Source organism: Hypanus sabinus, chromosome 1 (genome assembly GCF_030144855.1).
Source record: "Hypanus sabinus isolate sHypSab1 chromosome 1, sHypSab1.hap1, whole genome shotgun sequence".
In the NCBI taxonomy this organism is placed as follows: domain Eukaryota; kingdom Metazoa; phylum Chordata; class Chondrichthyes; order Myliobatiformes; family Dasyatidae; genus Hypanus; species Hypanus sabinus.
The window spans coordinates 143,808,968-143,825,910 of record NC_082706.1 but is presented as its reverse complement, the minus strand read 5'-3'; the positions used below and the strand labels follow the sequence as shown (position 1 = coordinate 143,825,910).

At 41.4% G+C, this 16,943-nt stretch overlaps 1 protein-coding gene across 1 annotated transcript in view; it reads right to left on the bottom strand.

Annotated features, from left to right (window-relative positions):
- npc1 (Niemann-Pick disease, type C1) overlaps window positions 1-16,943 on the bottom strand; it is a 44,077-nt gene that overhangs the window by 21,478 nt on the left and 5,656 nt on the right. The window contains exons 3-10 of the mRNA XM_059977828.1: window positions 15,170-15,276; window positions 13,944-14,104; window positions 12,840-13,007; window positions 9,781-10,030; window positions 8,902-8,981; window positions 8,325-8,695; window positions 5,781-6,007; window positions 3,273-3,373 (exon numbers count right to left, since the gene is read on the bottom strand). Of these exons, the coding sequence (XP_059833811.1) occupies window positions 3,273-3,373; window positions 5,781-6,007; window positions 8,325-8,695; window positions 8,902-8,981; window positions 9,781-10,030; window positions 12,840-13,007; window positions 13,944-14,104; window positions 15,170-15,276 (1,465 nt within the window). The remainder of the gene's footprint in view (window positions 1-3,272; window positions 3,374-5,780; window positions 6,008-8,324; window positions 8,696-8,901; window positions 8,982-9,780; window positions 10,031-12,839; window positions 13,008-13,943; window positions 14,105-15,169; window positions 15,277-16,943) is intronic.

The window sequence follows — 16,943 nt, the reverse complement described above, 5'->3', positions numbered from 1 at the left end:
AATAGACAATAGACAGCAGGTGCAGGAGTAGGCCATTAGGCCCTTCTAGCCAGCACCGCCATACACTGTGATCATGGCTGATCATACACAATCAGTACCCCGTTCCTGCCCTCTCCCCATATCCCTTGACCCTGCTATCTATAAGAGCTCTATCTAACTCTCTCTCGAATGCATCCAGAGACTTGGCCTCCACTGTCTTCTGGGGCAGAGCATTCCACATACCCACCACTCTCTGGGTGAAAAAGTTTTTCCACATCTCAGTTCAAAATGGCCTACCTCTTTATTCTTAAACTGTGGCCTCTAGTTCTGGACTCACCCATCAGCGGGAACATGCTTCCTGCCTCCAGTGTGTCCAATCCCTTAATAATCTTATATGTTTCAATCAGATCCCTTCTCATCCTTCTAAATTCCAGTGTATACAAGCCCAGTCACTTCAATCTTTCAACATATGACAGTCCCGCCATTCCGGGAATTAACCTTGTGAACCTACGCTGCACTCCCTCAATAGCAAGAATGTCCTTCCTCAATAGGTGAAAGAAAATGAAGGGCTAATGAGGGAAGGGCTAATGAGGAAAGGGCTAGATTGATCTTAAGGTAGGTTTAAAAGGTCAGCTCTACATCATGGACTGAAGGGTCTGTACTGTTCTATGTTCTATTTATGGCAGCTTGTTACAAACACTACTCTTGTGAAGAAGCTGTCCTAATGTCCATTTTAAATCTCATTTCTAATTGTAAACCTATACCCTCATTCTTCAAGCACCTCCTCTTTGAAGATAAAAGCCATGTGCTTTCTCGCTATCTGTGCCCCTCGTGATTTTATATAAGCCATACCTCCACTGAAGAGGAGTAACCCTGTATCTCCTACATTGTAGAGAATAATGTCCTCAATTGAACCAGAATCTCTGATTCTGTGAGACAGCAGTTAGGTCACTGGCCCTTCTATTCAAGGTGCTGGGATGGAGGAACACATGCTTTCAACATGAAATTAAATTCCTAGTCTTTCAAGACTTTTTGCATAACAGCTGCTGCACAGAATCCTAGATGTAGATTCACAAACTACTTTCTCAGGATCTGGGCAAAAGGAATTGAAATTGGTTTATTGACACGTCTTGCATACCGATCAATTCATTACAGTGCATTGAGGCAGAAGGGAAAAACCATTACAATGTGTAACAGCTACAGAGAAAGTACAGTGCAGGCAGATGATAAAGCGCAAGATTATAGAGATAGATTGTGAGGCCAGGAATCCATCTTATCACACTAGGGTACTTGTTCAGCATTCTTATAACAATGAAGTCGTAGCTGCCTTTGAACCCAATGGTACATGCTTCAGGCTTTTGCATCTTCTGCCTGATGGGAGAGGGAAGAGAATGCCTGTGTGGGTGGCAATCAACAACTCACAGCTCTTGAATTGAAGCCTGCTGGGCCATATCAGGAGGCATTTAGAAAGTCAACTGCATTGGCAGGTCTGACCTCACAGACAAGCAGCTTTACCAGCCTGAAGCTTGGAGCCACACAAGTTGCAAAAACCATAATCAACTAGAGGTGATCATCATTGATGATTAGATTACAACGTAGAACTGTAGAGCTCAGTATAGGCCCTCTGGCTCTCAATGTTAACCCACCCCAAGATCTATACAACCCTTCACTGACACATAGCCCTCCATTTTTCTGTCTTCCATGTGCTTAAGTCTTTTAAATGTCCCCAATGTGTCCGCCTCTACTCCAGCAGTGTGTTCCATTCACCCACTCTCTAAAACCCCACCAGACATTCCCCCTAAACTTTTCTCCAATCACCTCAAAATTATGCATTCTTGTACGAGCCATTTCTGTCCTATTGCTTACAAAATCCACAGCTGCTGTGGTGGGACTGGAACTCAGACCTCTGGATCGCAACCTTTCAAGTTCTGGATCACTGGCCCAGTTAGGGACCGAGTGAATCATCACTTAATCTGATCTAGCTTGTCTGAAATAAATAGGAAATAGCACATAGGCAGCCACAGGGAAAAGCTAGAATTGACAATTCAAAACTCCATTTCTCATTACTGTTGAAGAAAACTACTGACTCAAGTTTCTCACCACCTACTTGGATCACTGAAAACAAAAGTTGTGTTACGGCATTTAAGCTGCAATGCATACAACCCACATTTCAATACAGCACCAGCAGCTTGGCATAATTAGATTCATGGCATTTGTGGAACAGTGATTACTTTGTAGCTGGCTGATAAATTGTGTTATGTCAATTTTAAATCACAAAAGCTTAAAATTTTAAAGAGACCTTTAAATGGATTAGATCAGAACTGTACACAGAGCAACAGACCCTTTGGCCTATCAAGTTCATGCCAAACAATGCCAAATTAAACAAGCCTCTTGATTTCCAGACATAAATGTGGTTCCTACAACTGACAGGAAAAACAGCCCAGAAAATTAAGAGAAAGCCCAGTGACCAACAGGCTGGAATCAGAGAGTTCATTTCTTTTCTAGTTATGTTTGAGGAATGTTTTATTCTCAGCAACATTTCTGACAGTTCCTGATTCAATTACAAATTTAACTACTCCACCACTAGCCTTTACCACAAAATTAGAACCACAAGTGTGAAACTAATTAAAGCAGATATTTTAACAGATTACATACCCAGAACATTGCTACTTGTCATTACTGCACAGCCTCATTACAATCCAACATTTTAATAATTCCACATCTATAATATTTCAATTTTAGATTGAAAAATGGATTACATCCTCTGGTTAGATAAAACAGACTTGACCTGCATCTTTTGACATTATATTCTGCATTGTGTTGTTTATCCCCTTGTAACCAGAATCATTCATCACTGACTTCAGATTATGAAGTCTGTATTTTGTTGCAGCAGTACAGTGCAAAGACAAAGTTACAAAAATGATTACTGCAAAGAGAGGAATAATGAGGTAGTGTTCATAAATTAAATGGTCTGGAAAACACCATTCCTGACTCATTGAGTGAGCCTTCAGGCTCCTGTACCTCCTCGTAGATGGTAGTAATGAGAGGAGGGCATGTACCAGGTGGTAAAGGTCCTTAATGACCACAGGACCCCAATGCACTATTACAGTGAAATTATCTGTATGGATTGCATGCAAAGATCTTCACTGATCCAAGTGATAATGCAAATGTAGTTAAAGTGTGTTAACACCAAAAACAAACTAACACATTTCTAATGAAGGAGAACTCTAACCAGTACAGCCAAGTGTGAATTGAAACAGTACAATGGGACTGGAGTTGCAGATTCTGCTTACCATTGTATCCTCCTACAACTAACCACGGAAAAACTGGACCACCAAATGTTCCCAAACATGGGTCGTGAAGCTTAGTTGTGTCGTTGAGTGAAGCTGGAGCCCTGAAAATTCGATCATGATTGTTTTAGAGATAGTATTGAAAACAAAACAATATCCTGTCATTAAAGAGACAAGTTTTGAAGTTATGTTATACTGAGATTAAAGCAGAAACTCTGGCATATTAGAGTTAACACCACCTTGCTACCATATCCTTTAACACAAACAGTGTGCAACTGTTCCACTTACTCCCCATCTTCAAATGGTGTTTAAGTAAAAGTTCAAACTTGCTCAAGGTTTAAGGAAACAGATTCAAAACTTGCATACAAAAATGGGAAGACACGTTGCCAACACCCCCTCTCCCAAATCCAAGCTTGATAGTTATTTCAACACCGAATAAGAATTTGGCAAGCTTTTTGGGCTGGTTGGCCTGTCCTTGTCAAAAACCCTTTTTACACACCACTTCTTAGACTTCAAGTAGTGAAAAAGGCTAAAACTGGTCGGATTCAGAATCAAATATCTATTCCTCCCTCAACCTTCCCCACCCACTAGAGTAGTTGTGGCAGTCAGGAACTCACTGCCTGAAAGGGTAGGAGGGTTAAGTCAGTACTTGGTGTACAGATCTATCTAGTACTGAGGAAGCGGGATAATGTTGGAGGATTTCCCAATTATAACATATTAACCAAAATATTTCCTGTACTGAAGTCCAATTCCTGGGCACAATTTAAAAGCTACCTTTGAACTATGGAGCTTAGGATACACAACACAGTGGCTAGATTTAAATCCTAGAGAAATACCAGATAGGCTAAAGGTGGTGAATACTAAATTCCCAGCTGGAATGCATTTCTGGCAAGGAGCATGGTTACATATGAGACAAAATGAAATTCAGAAGCTGCAGATGCTGAAAATCCGAAACAAGTGAAAGGCTGGAAGTCCTCAATATATTCAACATTTGTGGAAAGGGTTAACATTTCAGGTCAAAAACCCTTCTTCAGAACAGACCAACCCAAAATATTAACCACTTCCAACATTTTCAGACAAATGAAGTTCATCACGTACATGTTTTGGGAACATCTATACCAGAACTGGGTTCTAGACATAGTAATCTGCTGAAATAAAGTGCAAGTTTGGTCAATTTCACACTTGAGATGTACAGTAGGGGTGTAATTTAGAAATGAGAATCAATGATGAGACTGGGCTGGGGAAGGAAACATCAAGTTGCTATTGTGAAAATAATCCTAGCATTGGCATTCTCAAAGCATTCTGTTCTAAACAATAAAAAATACCTTTGGGTTATCAGCTCAGGGGACACCACCAACTAGTCTCATGCACCAGCAAATTTGCTCAAGTTCTCTTTGCAAGTGCTATTAAATCTTGTGCAAAATACTACCTCAGGACTGCAATTCTCTTGAATATATTCAGACCAATAGCAGAGCTTCAGAAAAAAAAAAGCAACCTAGCAAGAGAAAAACCACTGGGGAAGCAGTCACACATTTTCAGTGGAGCAAGTTTGAGGAACTATGTGGCCAGCTCAATGATTCAATTTTCCTCATCTAGTCCTTGCATTGCAGAAGCTCACCATTTTCAATTTTTAAAACTTAATTTTCAACTAATCAATTTATACAAGGGAGGAACAGTAAAACTATTACATCCAGCAGTTTTATCTTCACAAAAACAAACTAGCACCATTGCTACTCCTGTGACCCCTTGGGGTGATGTACTCAATGCTTGAAGTGCTTCCCAATCCAACTCAGCCCCTCCGAGCACAGTAGCAGAAGGACCCTGGTCTGTAGCCCTTGCCCAGAGATTCTGTACTGAGGGATGCACTGAGTTTCAATGCATCCCTCAGTACATACTCCCACAACCTGGAATGAGCCAGTCCGTAGCATTCCCTTACAAGTATCTCATTGTGCTGCAAGATCACAATTTGGGCAGACCAAATGGCATCTTTCACCAAGTAGATGGCTTTTCATCAGCACCTGGCATCTGTGTGCATCTAGGAACTAAGACCAGAACTTTTGCTTCTGTCTCCAGACCTCCTTCACAAACCCTGTCTGCAAAGTGGGTGCAAGTCTCTTCCCCACAACAACCCCAAAGGCAGTCGACCTTGGAGGTGTTTGTCATCTTTTGGGAAGGATCTCATGGTCCCTCTCACCACCTACCAAGCAAAATTTTGGTGCTTGTTGACAAGTTCTGGCAATGAGGCAGTTATTTACTAGAAATCTCCACATGGGCAGGGTTGTCCAACTCAAATTTCTCCCATACAAGGATCTAAAAAAATTAAATACTGGCAGTTTGTGATTAATCAAATCAGACAGCAAGGTCTCAAAACACATCACGAAGCAATGAGCAAACAGTTTAATGTTTGATGCCTCGAATTTCCAATAGGGTATCCAGTGGAAGGAAGCAATAATCTCATCACCCAACCCCATTTCAGTGTGACTATTAGTCTATTTACACTTGTCCACTTACCTAGTGCAGTACAGGAAGTGACTATGGTAGTCAGCATATACATAAAAAACATCACCAACAGAATGATCAAGGACAGTGTGGCTGTTCTGGAAGTAGTTCAAGACACTCAGTATGGTGCAGTTATTGTTATATGGAGCCAGGGGTGCCAGGCAGATGTCCTGCAGCTTCACACTTTCGTTCTTGTAATAGGCCTCCAAATCCTGGATTGCATCCTGCAAATCCAACACCTAAAAGTAATTGAAAGTTTGGAACAGGTCATAAACAAACAAATGGAATCTTACAGTCAAAATGCACCTCAAACCTCAATGATGACCGTTGGCGGGGCCATCTTAATATGCTCAGTAGAGGTTGGAGCTCGGAGAAGCTGTGCCAGAGGGGATGGTCGTCGGCTCGGAGGTTCGATGGACTCAGGTTGCTTTCGGTGTGTGCAGCGTCTGCAAGGCTGGTTTCGACGGAGCTTCCATTGTGCGCTGTGTCTGCAAGGCTGAGTTGGGCGGTGCCTTGGAAGTCCATAGCGGGGGTATTCCCTTCTGCCGTCGGCGTGGGATGGCGAGTCTGTCGGGACTCTGGGGACTTGTGGAAACTGTGATTTCTTTTGAACTTACAGTCCTTTAACATCTTGGACTATTTTTACGGTCCCCTTATTGTTTTTTTTAATCAATTATGCTATTGTTTACACTGTTGTAAATATAGGTTGTAATTATGTGGTTTTGTGCAGGCCTTGTAGCTTTAGTTTTTGGTCTTGTCTGTCTGGTGGATTTGGACCTCCTTTCCAGGGAACGCGCTAAGACGGTAGTGCGATATTAATACGCAGCAGCCTCTCCGGACTCTGGATTGGGGATTGCCAAACATCATGTGGATTTTCTAGTGTAGTCTGTTTTGTCATATGCTTTTGTGATATCATTCTGGGGGAACGTTGTCTCATTTTTTTTAAACTGCATTGCATTTGTGGTTTCTAAATGACAATAAATTGAATCTGAATCTCAATCTGAAAAAGTCTGACCCTTCACTTTATGTGCCCCTGATTTTAAGGTCTAAGCCTCCTTTGCTCCAGGAAAACAGTCCCAACCCATCTAGTCCCTGTAACTCAAGGCTTCCAGTCCCAACATGATTGAATCGTTTCACCACACCCTCCAGCTTATTCCCATTCTTCAGTGTGGCAACCAAAATAGTATATAATTAATGCTATATACAGTGCAAGTCTAAGCACATGCAGATTAATAATTAACCCAGTGGGGCAAATGAACCATTAAATGACAAGCTTTCAATGAGTAGCTGTTTGGCTAATGCCAGGGTTTTACCATTTTCAAGGAGTTTCTCCTCTTTAGATCTTCAAGTCATTCACTTTCCAAAGGGATTGATACTTCCACTGCCTTTAGACAATGCACTTCAGATCAACTTACAAACAGTTGGCTCAGATGTTTAATGTTTAGAGTAAACATATCTGTAGATCCTAGCCTCAGCAACTTCCACCGAATTCACAACTGTCAGACCAGTGTGAGACTACTCAGTGCAGCACTTGACATTCAAAGCTGCTGCGCAGGTTGACTCTGTGGTTAAGAAAGCATACGGTGCATTGGCCTTCATCAATTATGGGATTGAGTTTAGGAGCTGAGGGGTAATGTTGCAACTATACAGGACCCTGGTCAGACGCCACTTGGAGTACTGTGCTCAGTTCTGGTCGCCTCACTACAGGAAGGATGTGGAAACCATAGAAAGGCTGCAGAGGAGATTTACAAGGATGTTGCCTGGATTGGGGAGCATGCCCAATTGATTGAGTGAATTCAGCCTTTTCTCCTTGGAGTGACGGAGGACGAGAAGTGACCTGATAGATGTGTACAAGATGATGAGAGGCATTGATCGTGTGGGTGGATAGACAAAGGCTTTTTCCCTGGGCTGAAATGGCTAGCACGAGAGGGCATAGTTTTAAGGTGCTTGGCAGTAGGTACAGAGGAGGTGTCCGGGTAAGTTTCTTTTACGCAGAGAGTGGTGAGTGTGTGGAATGGCTGCCGATAACGGTGGTGGAAGTGGATACAATAGGGTCTTTTAAGAGACCCCTGGATAGGTACACTAAGCTTAGAAAGATAGAGGGCTATGGGTAAATCTAGATAATTTCTAAAGTAAGGACCTATTTGGCACAGCATTGTGGGCCAAAGGGCCTATATTGTGCTGTAGTTTTTCTATGTTTCTAACTGGTGGGTGAAGAGCACTGAGGAAATTATTCAGCATCTGTTACACTGCCTGTCAGACATCCCCAGAGATTACTGTCACCAAGACAAGTTCAGGCCTTTGGCTCTCTTACCAGCAACCCCCCCCCACAATCAACACCTTGCACTGGGCAACCCTGCCTTTCCTGCAATTGAGTCTTCATGCCAAATCTTGCAACGCTGAAGGCTTTCCACTGCCTAGTGGAAATTTACTAAAGTTCCCTTCCCTTTCCCAATCCTCAGCCTTATCCAAAATGTATCCTTTATCACCAAACATATCGTCCCTGCAGCCCTTCACTCTGACACCATGCCAACAGATTTCCCCTACAATACAAACCTGGTGTAATATATCCTTCCTCAAGGGTGGGCCAAAAGGTACATCTGACCCTGATGGGTAAGGGGAGAATGTAGTCCAAGTGCTGTTTGGTGCTGTAATAATCAGCTGTTCGGTACGAAAGAAAGGTCCAAAGTGAGTGTCAAAGTAATATTTTTCTTTGCGAGCTTGGCTGGAAGGAGCAGACCAGAGTTCAACTGGATCAGTGGTGATCTTCATGAAAACCAAGCCTGAAGAACAGATTCCTACAGCAATGATGGTCAGGATGATCACTGGAGCAGGGTTTCTCACACAGAAGGACCCCCACCGTGAGAATATGTCACGCAGGAGAGCTTCCGATTTTGCAGCAAGCTGTTCACAACAGGACTTCTTATCTGGGGGGACAGTACAGAAGGCACATTATCACATTGGGAAGGGGATTAATACACATTGCAGTCACCTACACACGAGTTTGCAAATGCATACCCCACTAAAAGCAATTCACAAAAGTAAATGATTATGCAAAGTTAACTTGAGCCAGATTCCATTTCACAGAATTCATTTAATTCAAGTTCCCAAGACAAAACCATGAAAAACCTACCTGGATCATTCTCGTCATTCACTGAATGATTTGCACTGGTATCAATAATTGGTGCATATTCAGAAACAATATGTTGTTTCCTGTAGCAGAAAGAGGAGATTCAGAACAACCAAACAGACATTATAAAGAGATGCCCCATGGTTCTTTACAACCAGCTCTCAGCCTCAGGTCCTGTGTGTGTTTACACAATCTGTATGCCCCAGTACCTCAATGCTCAATTTAATTTTCAATGCCTGCAGATTGATTCAAAATTGAGGAAGAATGTCTAAACTATTTACAGCAATGTTTGGATTGCTACGATCTACAACACCCAATGAGGTGGAACTGGCACTTTCCCCCAGATCTCCAGGCAGATGGAAGGGGTGGAGGCTGAATGAGAGCAGAATGTGTCAAAGGGCTCGTGTTAGTTCCAAACAAGTTAAATGCAGTAGGCAACCAGATAAGGAACACCAGGACTGTTGTCATGAAAAGGTTCCAATATCTGTCCTGCCATCAGTCCTCAATGATCAGAGCCAATTCAATATTTTTTCCACAAGAGACTGTCATTCAGCTCATTGACTTGCACCATTTCTCTGCAATATTACCCAACACTTCCAACCGATATCCCCAATGTAAGAGAAATTTATTGCAATCAATTAACCAACCAGCAAGACTTGGGGGATGTGGGAGGGAACCAGAACATTTGGGGGAACCTACATGGTCTTAGGAAGTTTATGCAATCTATACAGACAGCAATCAAGGTCAGGGTTGAAGGCAGATCTTAGGAACAGTTACACAATAAAAGTTTACCATGTATTTTCAGATAGCATACTCTGGTCCATTGGCCTCCACGTCTACATAGAACCTGTCACAAGTAGACATTCTTTCCAACTTCATTACCTGCAAATCCACATCCAAATGATGCCTCCCACAAAGGAGAGCAGGAAGACCAGATAGACAATCCACATTATGACAGCCATGGCGTCCAGACCGAAAATGGTCCATGGTTCAGGTAGTGGCGGTGGCACTGGCCTTGGGCCACAAACCAGCAAGCAATCTTGACAGCTACATGGTGGAGAACCATCATCCAGACTCTCATTGCAGCCCCTGGTTTCATTGTTCATTGGGATCATTCTTCCAACAGGATCATCTAACAAAGGCAACACCAATATCATAAAGTAACGGCTTGCATTCCACTTCCTTCCAAAACCACATTACTTCATTGGGAAAGGGGCTTTACAACAATGTTGGATTCAAGTACCAACACCTCCTCTACTATACTCCTCTTCCAAGTTATCTAGTAAATCACTATTGGGATAATGATTAAATAAGAATTCTGATCTTCAGTTTACTTGGAAAATAAAGGTTAAGCTTATTATTAGATGTATTAGAAGGATTTTGATTGCCAAATGCACTTTCGAGTAAGGTACTAAATAATACTTTCAATGGCTATGAAACTCAGTATTACATTCATTCTACACTAATAGACAGAAGCGAACGTTGGACAATATCAAAGCAAAATGACGGAAAACTCGTAGCTGCAGAAATGTGTTTTCTGAAAAGAATGGTGAAAATATCGTGGAAGGACAGAAACAAATAAGGAATGTTGCGAAAAGCCAGAATAAAAGGAGCTGATATGATTAATCAGGAAACGGCAGTAGGAACTTCTGGGACACATACTGAGGAAAGAGAAGCTCCAACATCTTGCAGTAATGGGAAAAACTGATGGAAGAAAAAGTCACTGTCAACAGCAAATGACATTCATGGGTTACATCAAGGGATGGACAAGTAAGTTTTGAAGGACTTATTAGAACTTCTCAGATTAAAGACAAATGGAAGACCATGATCTCCAATGTCATATGACATGGCACACAATGATGATGATGATGATATGTTTGTTAGAGATAAAGCACAGTAACAGGCCCTTCGGTCCAATGAGTCCACATTGCCCAATTACACCCTTATGACTAATTAACCTGTAGGTCTCATGTTTAACACCTGGAGGGCATGCATTGAAAGAGAAGGGGTTAGTCCAGAGGGGACGGTATTTACTTATTAGCTGGCTCAGCCCAACACTGTAGGCTGAAGGGCCTGTTCCTGTGCTGTATTGTTTGTGTTTTAAGTTCCACATCTTTGGAATGTGGGAGGAAACCTGAGCACCTGAAGGAAGCCCGCAAAGTCACAGGGAAAACATAGACAGAGGTGGAATTGAACCCTGGTTGATGGAATTACGCTAAATGCTACACTATCACGTTGTCTCATATCAATACTATATAGCATAAAATAGCAGCTAAACCTCAAGGTCATTAGTGGGTTTAAGTATGAGGTTTAGCAACAAAATTTTTTTTTTTTTAAATTTTTTAATTAGTTTTTCAAAACATTTTACAAATTAAAAACCCCAAATCCCAATGAGGAACATTAAAACAGTGCAAAATTAAGCATACAATAACAATATGCTACAAAGGAAGAGAATTTAACAAAAAAAAAGCACCTAAATTAAAGACAAGTAAGCTTAGTGTCCTCCCCAAGCTCCACAACACAAGAAAAAACAACAGCAACTCCAGACCAACCACAACACAATATAGAGAGTATAAGTCAGGACAGCCAAACTCCCAGACTGTGAATACACTCAGCAACAGAGGATAATAATGCCTTCTACCAGAAAAAAAAAGGAGCTGAAAGCAAGGGACCGAAAAGAAAAAAAAAACCCTAGTCAAGAGGAAGGTTATGAAAGTACTCGATAAAAGGTCCCCAGACCTTATGGAACTTTAGATCCGAATTGAGAACTGAATAATGAATTTTTTCAAGGTCCAAGCAGGCCATGATGTCGTTAAGCCATTGAGCATGAGTGGGCGGGGCAACATCTCTCCATCTGAGGAGGATCAAGCGTCTAGCCAGAAGAGAGGCAAAGGATAATATTCGGCATTTGGTCGGACCCAGACATAAATATGTCTCGCCCCAAAAACCAAACAGAGCAATTAAGGGGTTTGGTTCTAGGTGCTGATTCAGAATACACGATAACGTAGTGAAGACATCTTTCCAGAATTTCTCCAAGCTAGGACAGAACCAGTACATATGAATGAGAGAGGCCACGCCCCTCTTGCATTTATCACAGAGCGGACTAACGCTAGGGTAGAATCGAGATTGTTCATAGAGCCCATATGTCTAAATCTAAACTATCTTAAACTGTAAAAGTCAGTGGCGAGCACAGAGAGAGGTTGAGTTAACCGATTTGAGAACTGAATCCCAGCTCTCCTCAGATAAGGAGATATTTAAATTCTGCTCCCAGGCCATTTTGATTTTATCCATGGGGGCCCGTCGTAAGGCTGCTAGTTTATCTCGGATGATTGATATTAAACCTTTATCTAGTGGATTCATGGAAAGAAATAGGTCCATAGCATTTTTCGCAGGCATTGCAGGAAAGTTAGGAATTAAAGGAGCAATAAAGTGTCGGATTTGGAGATATCTGAAAAAATGAGCATTGGGCAGATTGAACTTAACAGAGAGCTGCTGAAAAGAAGCGAAGCGATTATCAATGAAAAGATCTTCAAAATGTCTAATGCCCTTCCTATACCAAACCTGGAATGCTGAATCGTATGTAGTAGGTAAAAAAAGGAACAAATTCTTTAATAGAAAAGGTGAAGGAAATATTCAGCAAGTCAGGAAGCATCTGAGAGTTAGACACAGTTACTGCTTCAAGACAATGGATTTTAATAGCTGACCTGAAATGCAACTCCCTACAGATGCTGCCTAACTCACATTACATTAAATGGACCATATTAATCGGTTAACTTTGCATCAAAGCTAACAATTTTTTTGAGCCACTCAGTAATGTTTTCTGTAAAAGCATTTTTCACACATGTATTGTGCTCCACTAGGAAAAACACAACCCCACACGCAATGGTGAAGTCACTGTGCAAATGTACACAATGCAAAATGAGAGAATAAATTAAGCTTACCACCAAAAATGGGAATAATATTGAAGGGGGTCTGAGCGTTGCTTGTACTACACATGTACTGAATCCAGTTGGTTGCGTTGCAGTCCTTTGCATCTTTTCCACAAAGCAGTCCCAGAGCTTTTTCATTACTTGAAGGAGACTGAACATCTTTGCAGGCATTGTACATGGCTGGATGAAGGCAAACATCAGCATAGTGATTAATACTGGCTCGTCTCAATGTAAAATTTTGAATTGGCAAGTTATTAACTGTCTTCAAGACAGATTTAAATTCTTTTCACTAAAAAATAGATTTGATTCTGGCTTTAAATTCAGAGTAAGCAATAAGAAAATGGAATGAACATGTTTTGGATAACATTTCTACCCAAGAAAACAAATGCAAAGTCCCCAAACTGCAATGATCTGACTAGACAAAGAACAGAAAGTCCAGACCCAATATTATTGTTAATGTAAAGCTTGTAAACAGACCTTGTAACCCAAGAACGTGTTCAAACATAGAAAACAGATCAAAGTATTTGTACTTGATACCTCACAATGGTGTTGGCTTGTCTTATCAATGACACAAACCTCTACGAACAGGGCAATATCCACCCCAGAGTAGAAGGGTACTACATGCTATTTCTCACCCACCCCAATAACAGGTCCGTGTGTAGATAAGCATAATGAACTTTAGTCTGCAGTCAGGCAATATTTAACACAATCTCAACAATTCAAGTTAAACTCCCTTGACTAGCTGAGGCAATGAACACACAGCCGTGCATACTACTGACATTCCCCCCCAAAAAATGGAGATCCCACAAGAGTGAAGAGACATGTTGGATAAATGTGGAGTTACGTTTTGGACCTACTTGTTAGCAAAAGGAGATTACTGATATCAACCTGAAGATCAAGGGGCTTGAGTTTTTAACTATGATAGAACATCGAATAGTACAGCACAGTACAGGCCCTTTGGCCACAATGCTGTGCTGATCTCTTAACCTACTCCAAGATCAATCTAACCCTTCCCTCCCACAAAGCCTTCCATTTTTCAATCATCCATAATGAATTCATGTCATGTTTCTATCCAGCATTTGACAAGTGACAAGCATTGCATCAAAAACTTCTCACCATTTGCAAAGCTTGATCCAATGTAGTATTGCAGCTCTGTGATGCTAGTTTGATTCTTAATATATTGCTCAAACTTAGTGGCATTGAGAAACAGACTCTGAACAGGACTGCAAGTTAGTTCACAATAAAAGGTCATGAAGTTGTGAAAACAAGCAGGACACCTGCAACATAAATGATAAGGACTGTTAAATATCCTGAAACAAGTGCTCCAAATGCCAGATTTCCTTCCCAAATACATTCAGTCCAGCCTGGTACAATCTGTACAGCAATGCAAACTCTGGTGGGCAATTGGTCATTTGATATTGGAAAAGGAAGCTATACCCTTCCAGTTTGATGGAGGCAAATCAACCCAAATGCGTTCTAAACCACTTTCATACACCTCCTGACAAACTGTCTGGCTTTGGATTACTGACTCCGTCTCCAAATATTAATCCATAAAAGAACAGAGCTCCAGATTTCCTGACCCTGTGAAGGTACAATTCCATAAAGCACCTCTGAATAGGCTGGCTTGACAAAGGTTTCACCTTCTGGACTATCACATCAAACTAAATACTTAAAGCACTTCAACCTTCCATATACAGACAGTGAAAAATCTAGTTTCTGTAACTTGTGCTGTTCAATCCTTTGACCAAGAACTATCCTTCCATTCTGAAGTACAGATGCAAAGTTCTGGACATGGGCTACACAACATAGCACAGTACAGGCCCTTTGGCTCACAACGTTGCACCAACCTGCTGACCTACCCAAAGATTAATCTAACCCTCCCCTCCCACACAGCCCTCCATTTTTGTTTCATCGACATGCCCATCTAAGAGTCTTTTAAACGTTCCTAATGCATCTGCCTCTACCAACACCGCTGGCAGCACATTCCATGACCCCCATTCTAAAACCCCATCTTTGATATCATTCCCCCCCCCACACTATACTTCCCTCCAAGCAAATTAAAATTATGCCCCTCATATTAGTTATTTCAGCTTTGAAGAAAGTCTATGAATGCCTATTTTTCATCTTGTCCATCTCTATCCTTCACTCCAAAGAGAAAAGCCCTAGCTCTCTCAAGCTTTACTCACAAGAAATGGTCTTGGTAAATCCTTTCTAAAGGTGAATACAATGCTCAGATATTCAGAGATACCACAAACTAGTGCAGAGAGAAGACTCACTAGGAATTCCAGAGGCTGTTACAGAAATGAAATCTGTCTGAATTAAAGAAAAAAAAACAAGGGTACCTGGACAAGAACTGAAGGGGCAGCTGCATATTATTTTTAAGGGTGTGCAGTTGTTGAATATCACAGCACAAGCTAACATTCCCATAGAAATAATTTGGACACAATTCCTGCAAGACATAAAAGTACATTCAGGTATCTATATACTCCATACAGACAAGTTAAAGAACTGGTTTTAGCTTTCAAGTAAAAGAAAATTGCATATGCAAATACTGAAGATTCAAAACTGCTAGAATCCAATTTTACAAAACAATACTTAGATCAGAATAATTGTCATCCTACAAAAGAGTCCATCACATCATTATCCACTTTAATATTTTGAGACCCATCACCTCCTCAATATTGATAAGCTCCAAAACATGAATATACCATTCCCTGATGGCACCATTAATGTCCTTCTCTTTGGTGAATACCAATGAAAAGTACTCATTAATTACTTCATCCACTTTTTTAAATTTATTGGGCTAGAATGTGGACTAGGCCCTTTCAGCCCTTCAAGTCACGCTGCCCAGCAACCCGACAACCCTATCCTATTCACAGGACAATTTACAATGACCAATTAACCTACCAACTGATAGGACTGTGGGAGGAAACTGAGCACCTGGGGGAAGCCCACACAGTCATAGGGAGAACGTACAAACTCCTCACAGGCAGCGGTGGGAATTGAACCTGGGTCACCTGTACTGTAAAGCACTGTGCTAACCACTCTGCTTTGGCTCCATACCATACAGAAACTCTCTCTGTTGTCCTTAAGTGGACCCACCCTGGATTAATGTGAACATACAGAATTCCTTGGTACTCATATTAACACTTTGCCAAAACTCCGCCATGGATAGTCCCACAAATTATGATTAGGCATGGGGCCAGCAACTCCATCCCATAAAAAACTAGAGCTATAGAAACACCAACAGAAGCTCGAAAGACCTCATCCCTAGGAGAGGAGGAAGGGAAGAATATACCAAGGATAGCTACACCTGGGGACAGCTTAAAAGACTGGCCCAGGACAAAGCACCCTGGCAAGCTACTGTCAATAGCCTATGCCACTGTGAAGGGAATTGGCTTAGTAATAAGCAACTATTTGCCAAGGATATTTAATGGCACTTTTAGCCCAAGCTCCTTATTTCAAGTTCTTTCCAAATTCCTTTACATTGGTCAATGTCCCTATTTCAGTTTCCCAAATGTTATGCTTCTTTACTTTAATTCACAATATCTCTTGATATTCAAGATTCCCAAAAATTGTCATCCTTATTTGCACGCACCCACCCCCCGCCATCAATAGGTTAAAACTAGCTGGTCTTTAAAGACTCCCACATGACACACGTCTCCAAAGACTATTGAAATGTAGAGGGGTCCCATAACACATCAGAAATGTTATACGAGTCTTTAAGCAGCAGTAGCAGAGCTGGCAGAATTGCAGTCTCAACTCCCGTGAACCTGGATTCAATCTCATCTTTCAATGTTGTCTGTGTGGAGCTTGCACAGTCTCCCTGTGACTAGCTTTCCCCCAAGCATTCTTTTCCTTCCTTGAGTAGATAGGTTAATTCAGTACTGTAAAATGCCCTTTGTATTTAGGCAATTCAGAATTTGGGGGCAAGCAGGGAGCCTGGGCATGTGGGGAGAATAAGTTACAGGGAAAATAAATGGAGAATTAATGGGATTGCTGTGAGCTGGTACAGGTTTGATGGCCAGAAAGGAAATTTCAAACAGCATCTAAAGATAGACTAATGAAAGAGTCCAAGGATTCAAATGAAATTGGGAAGCAAAATGAACAGCTAAG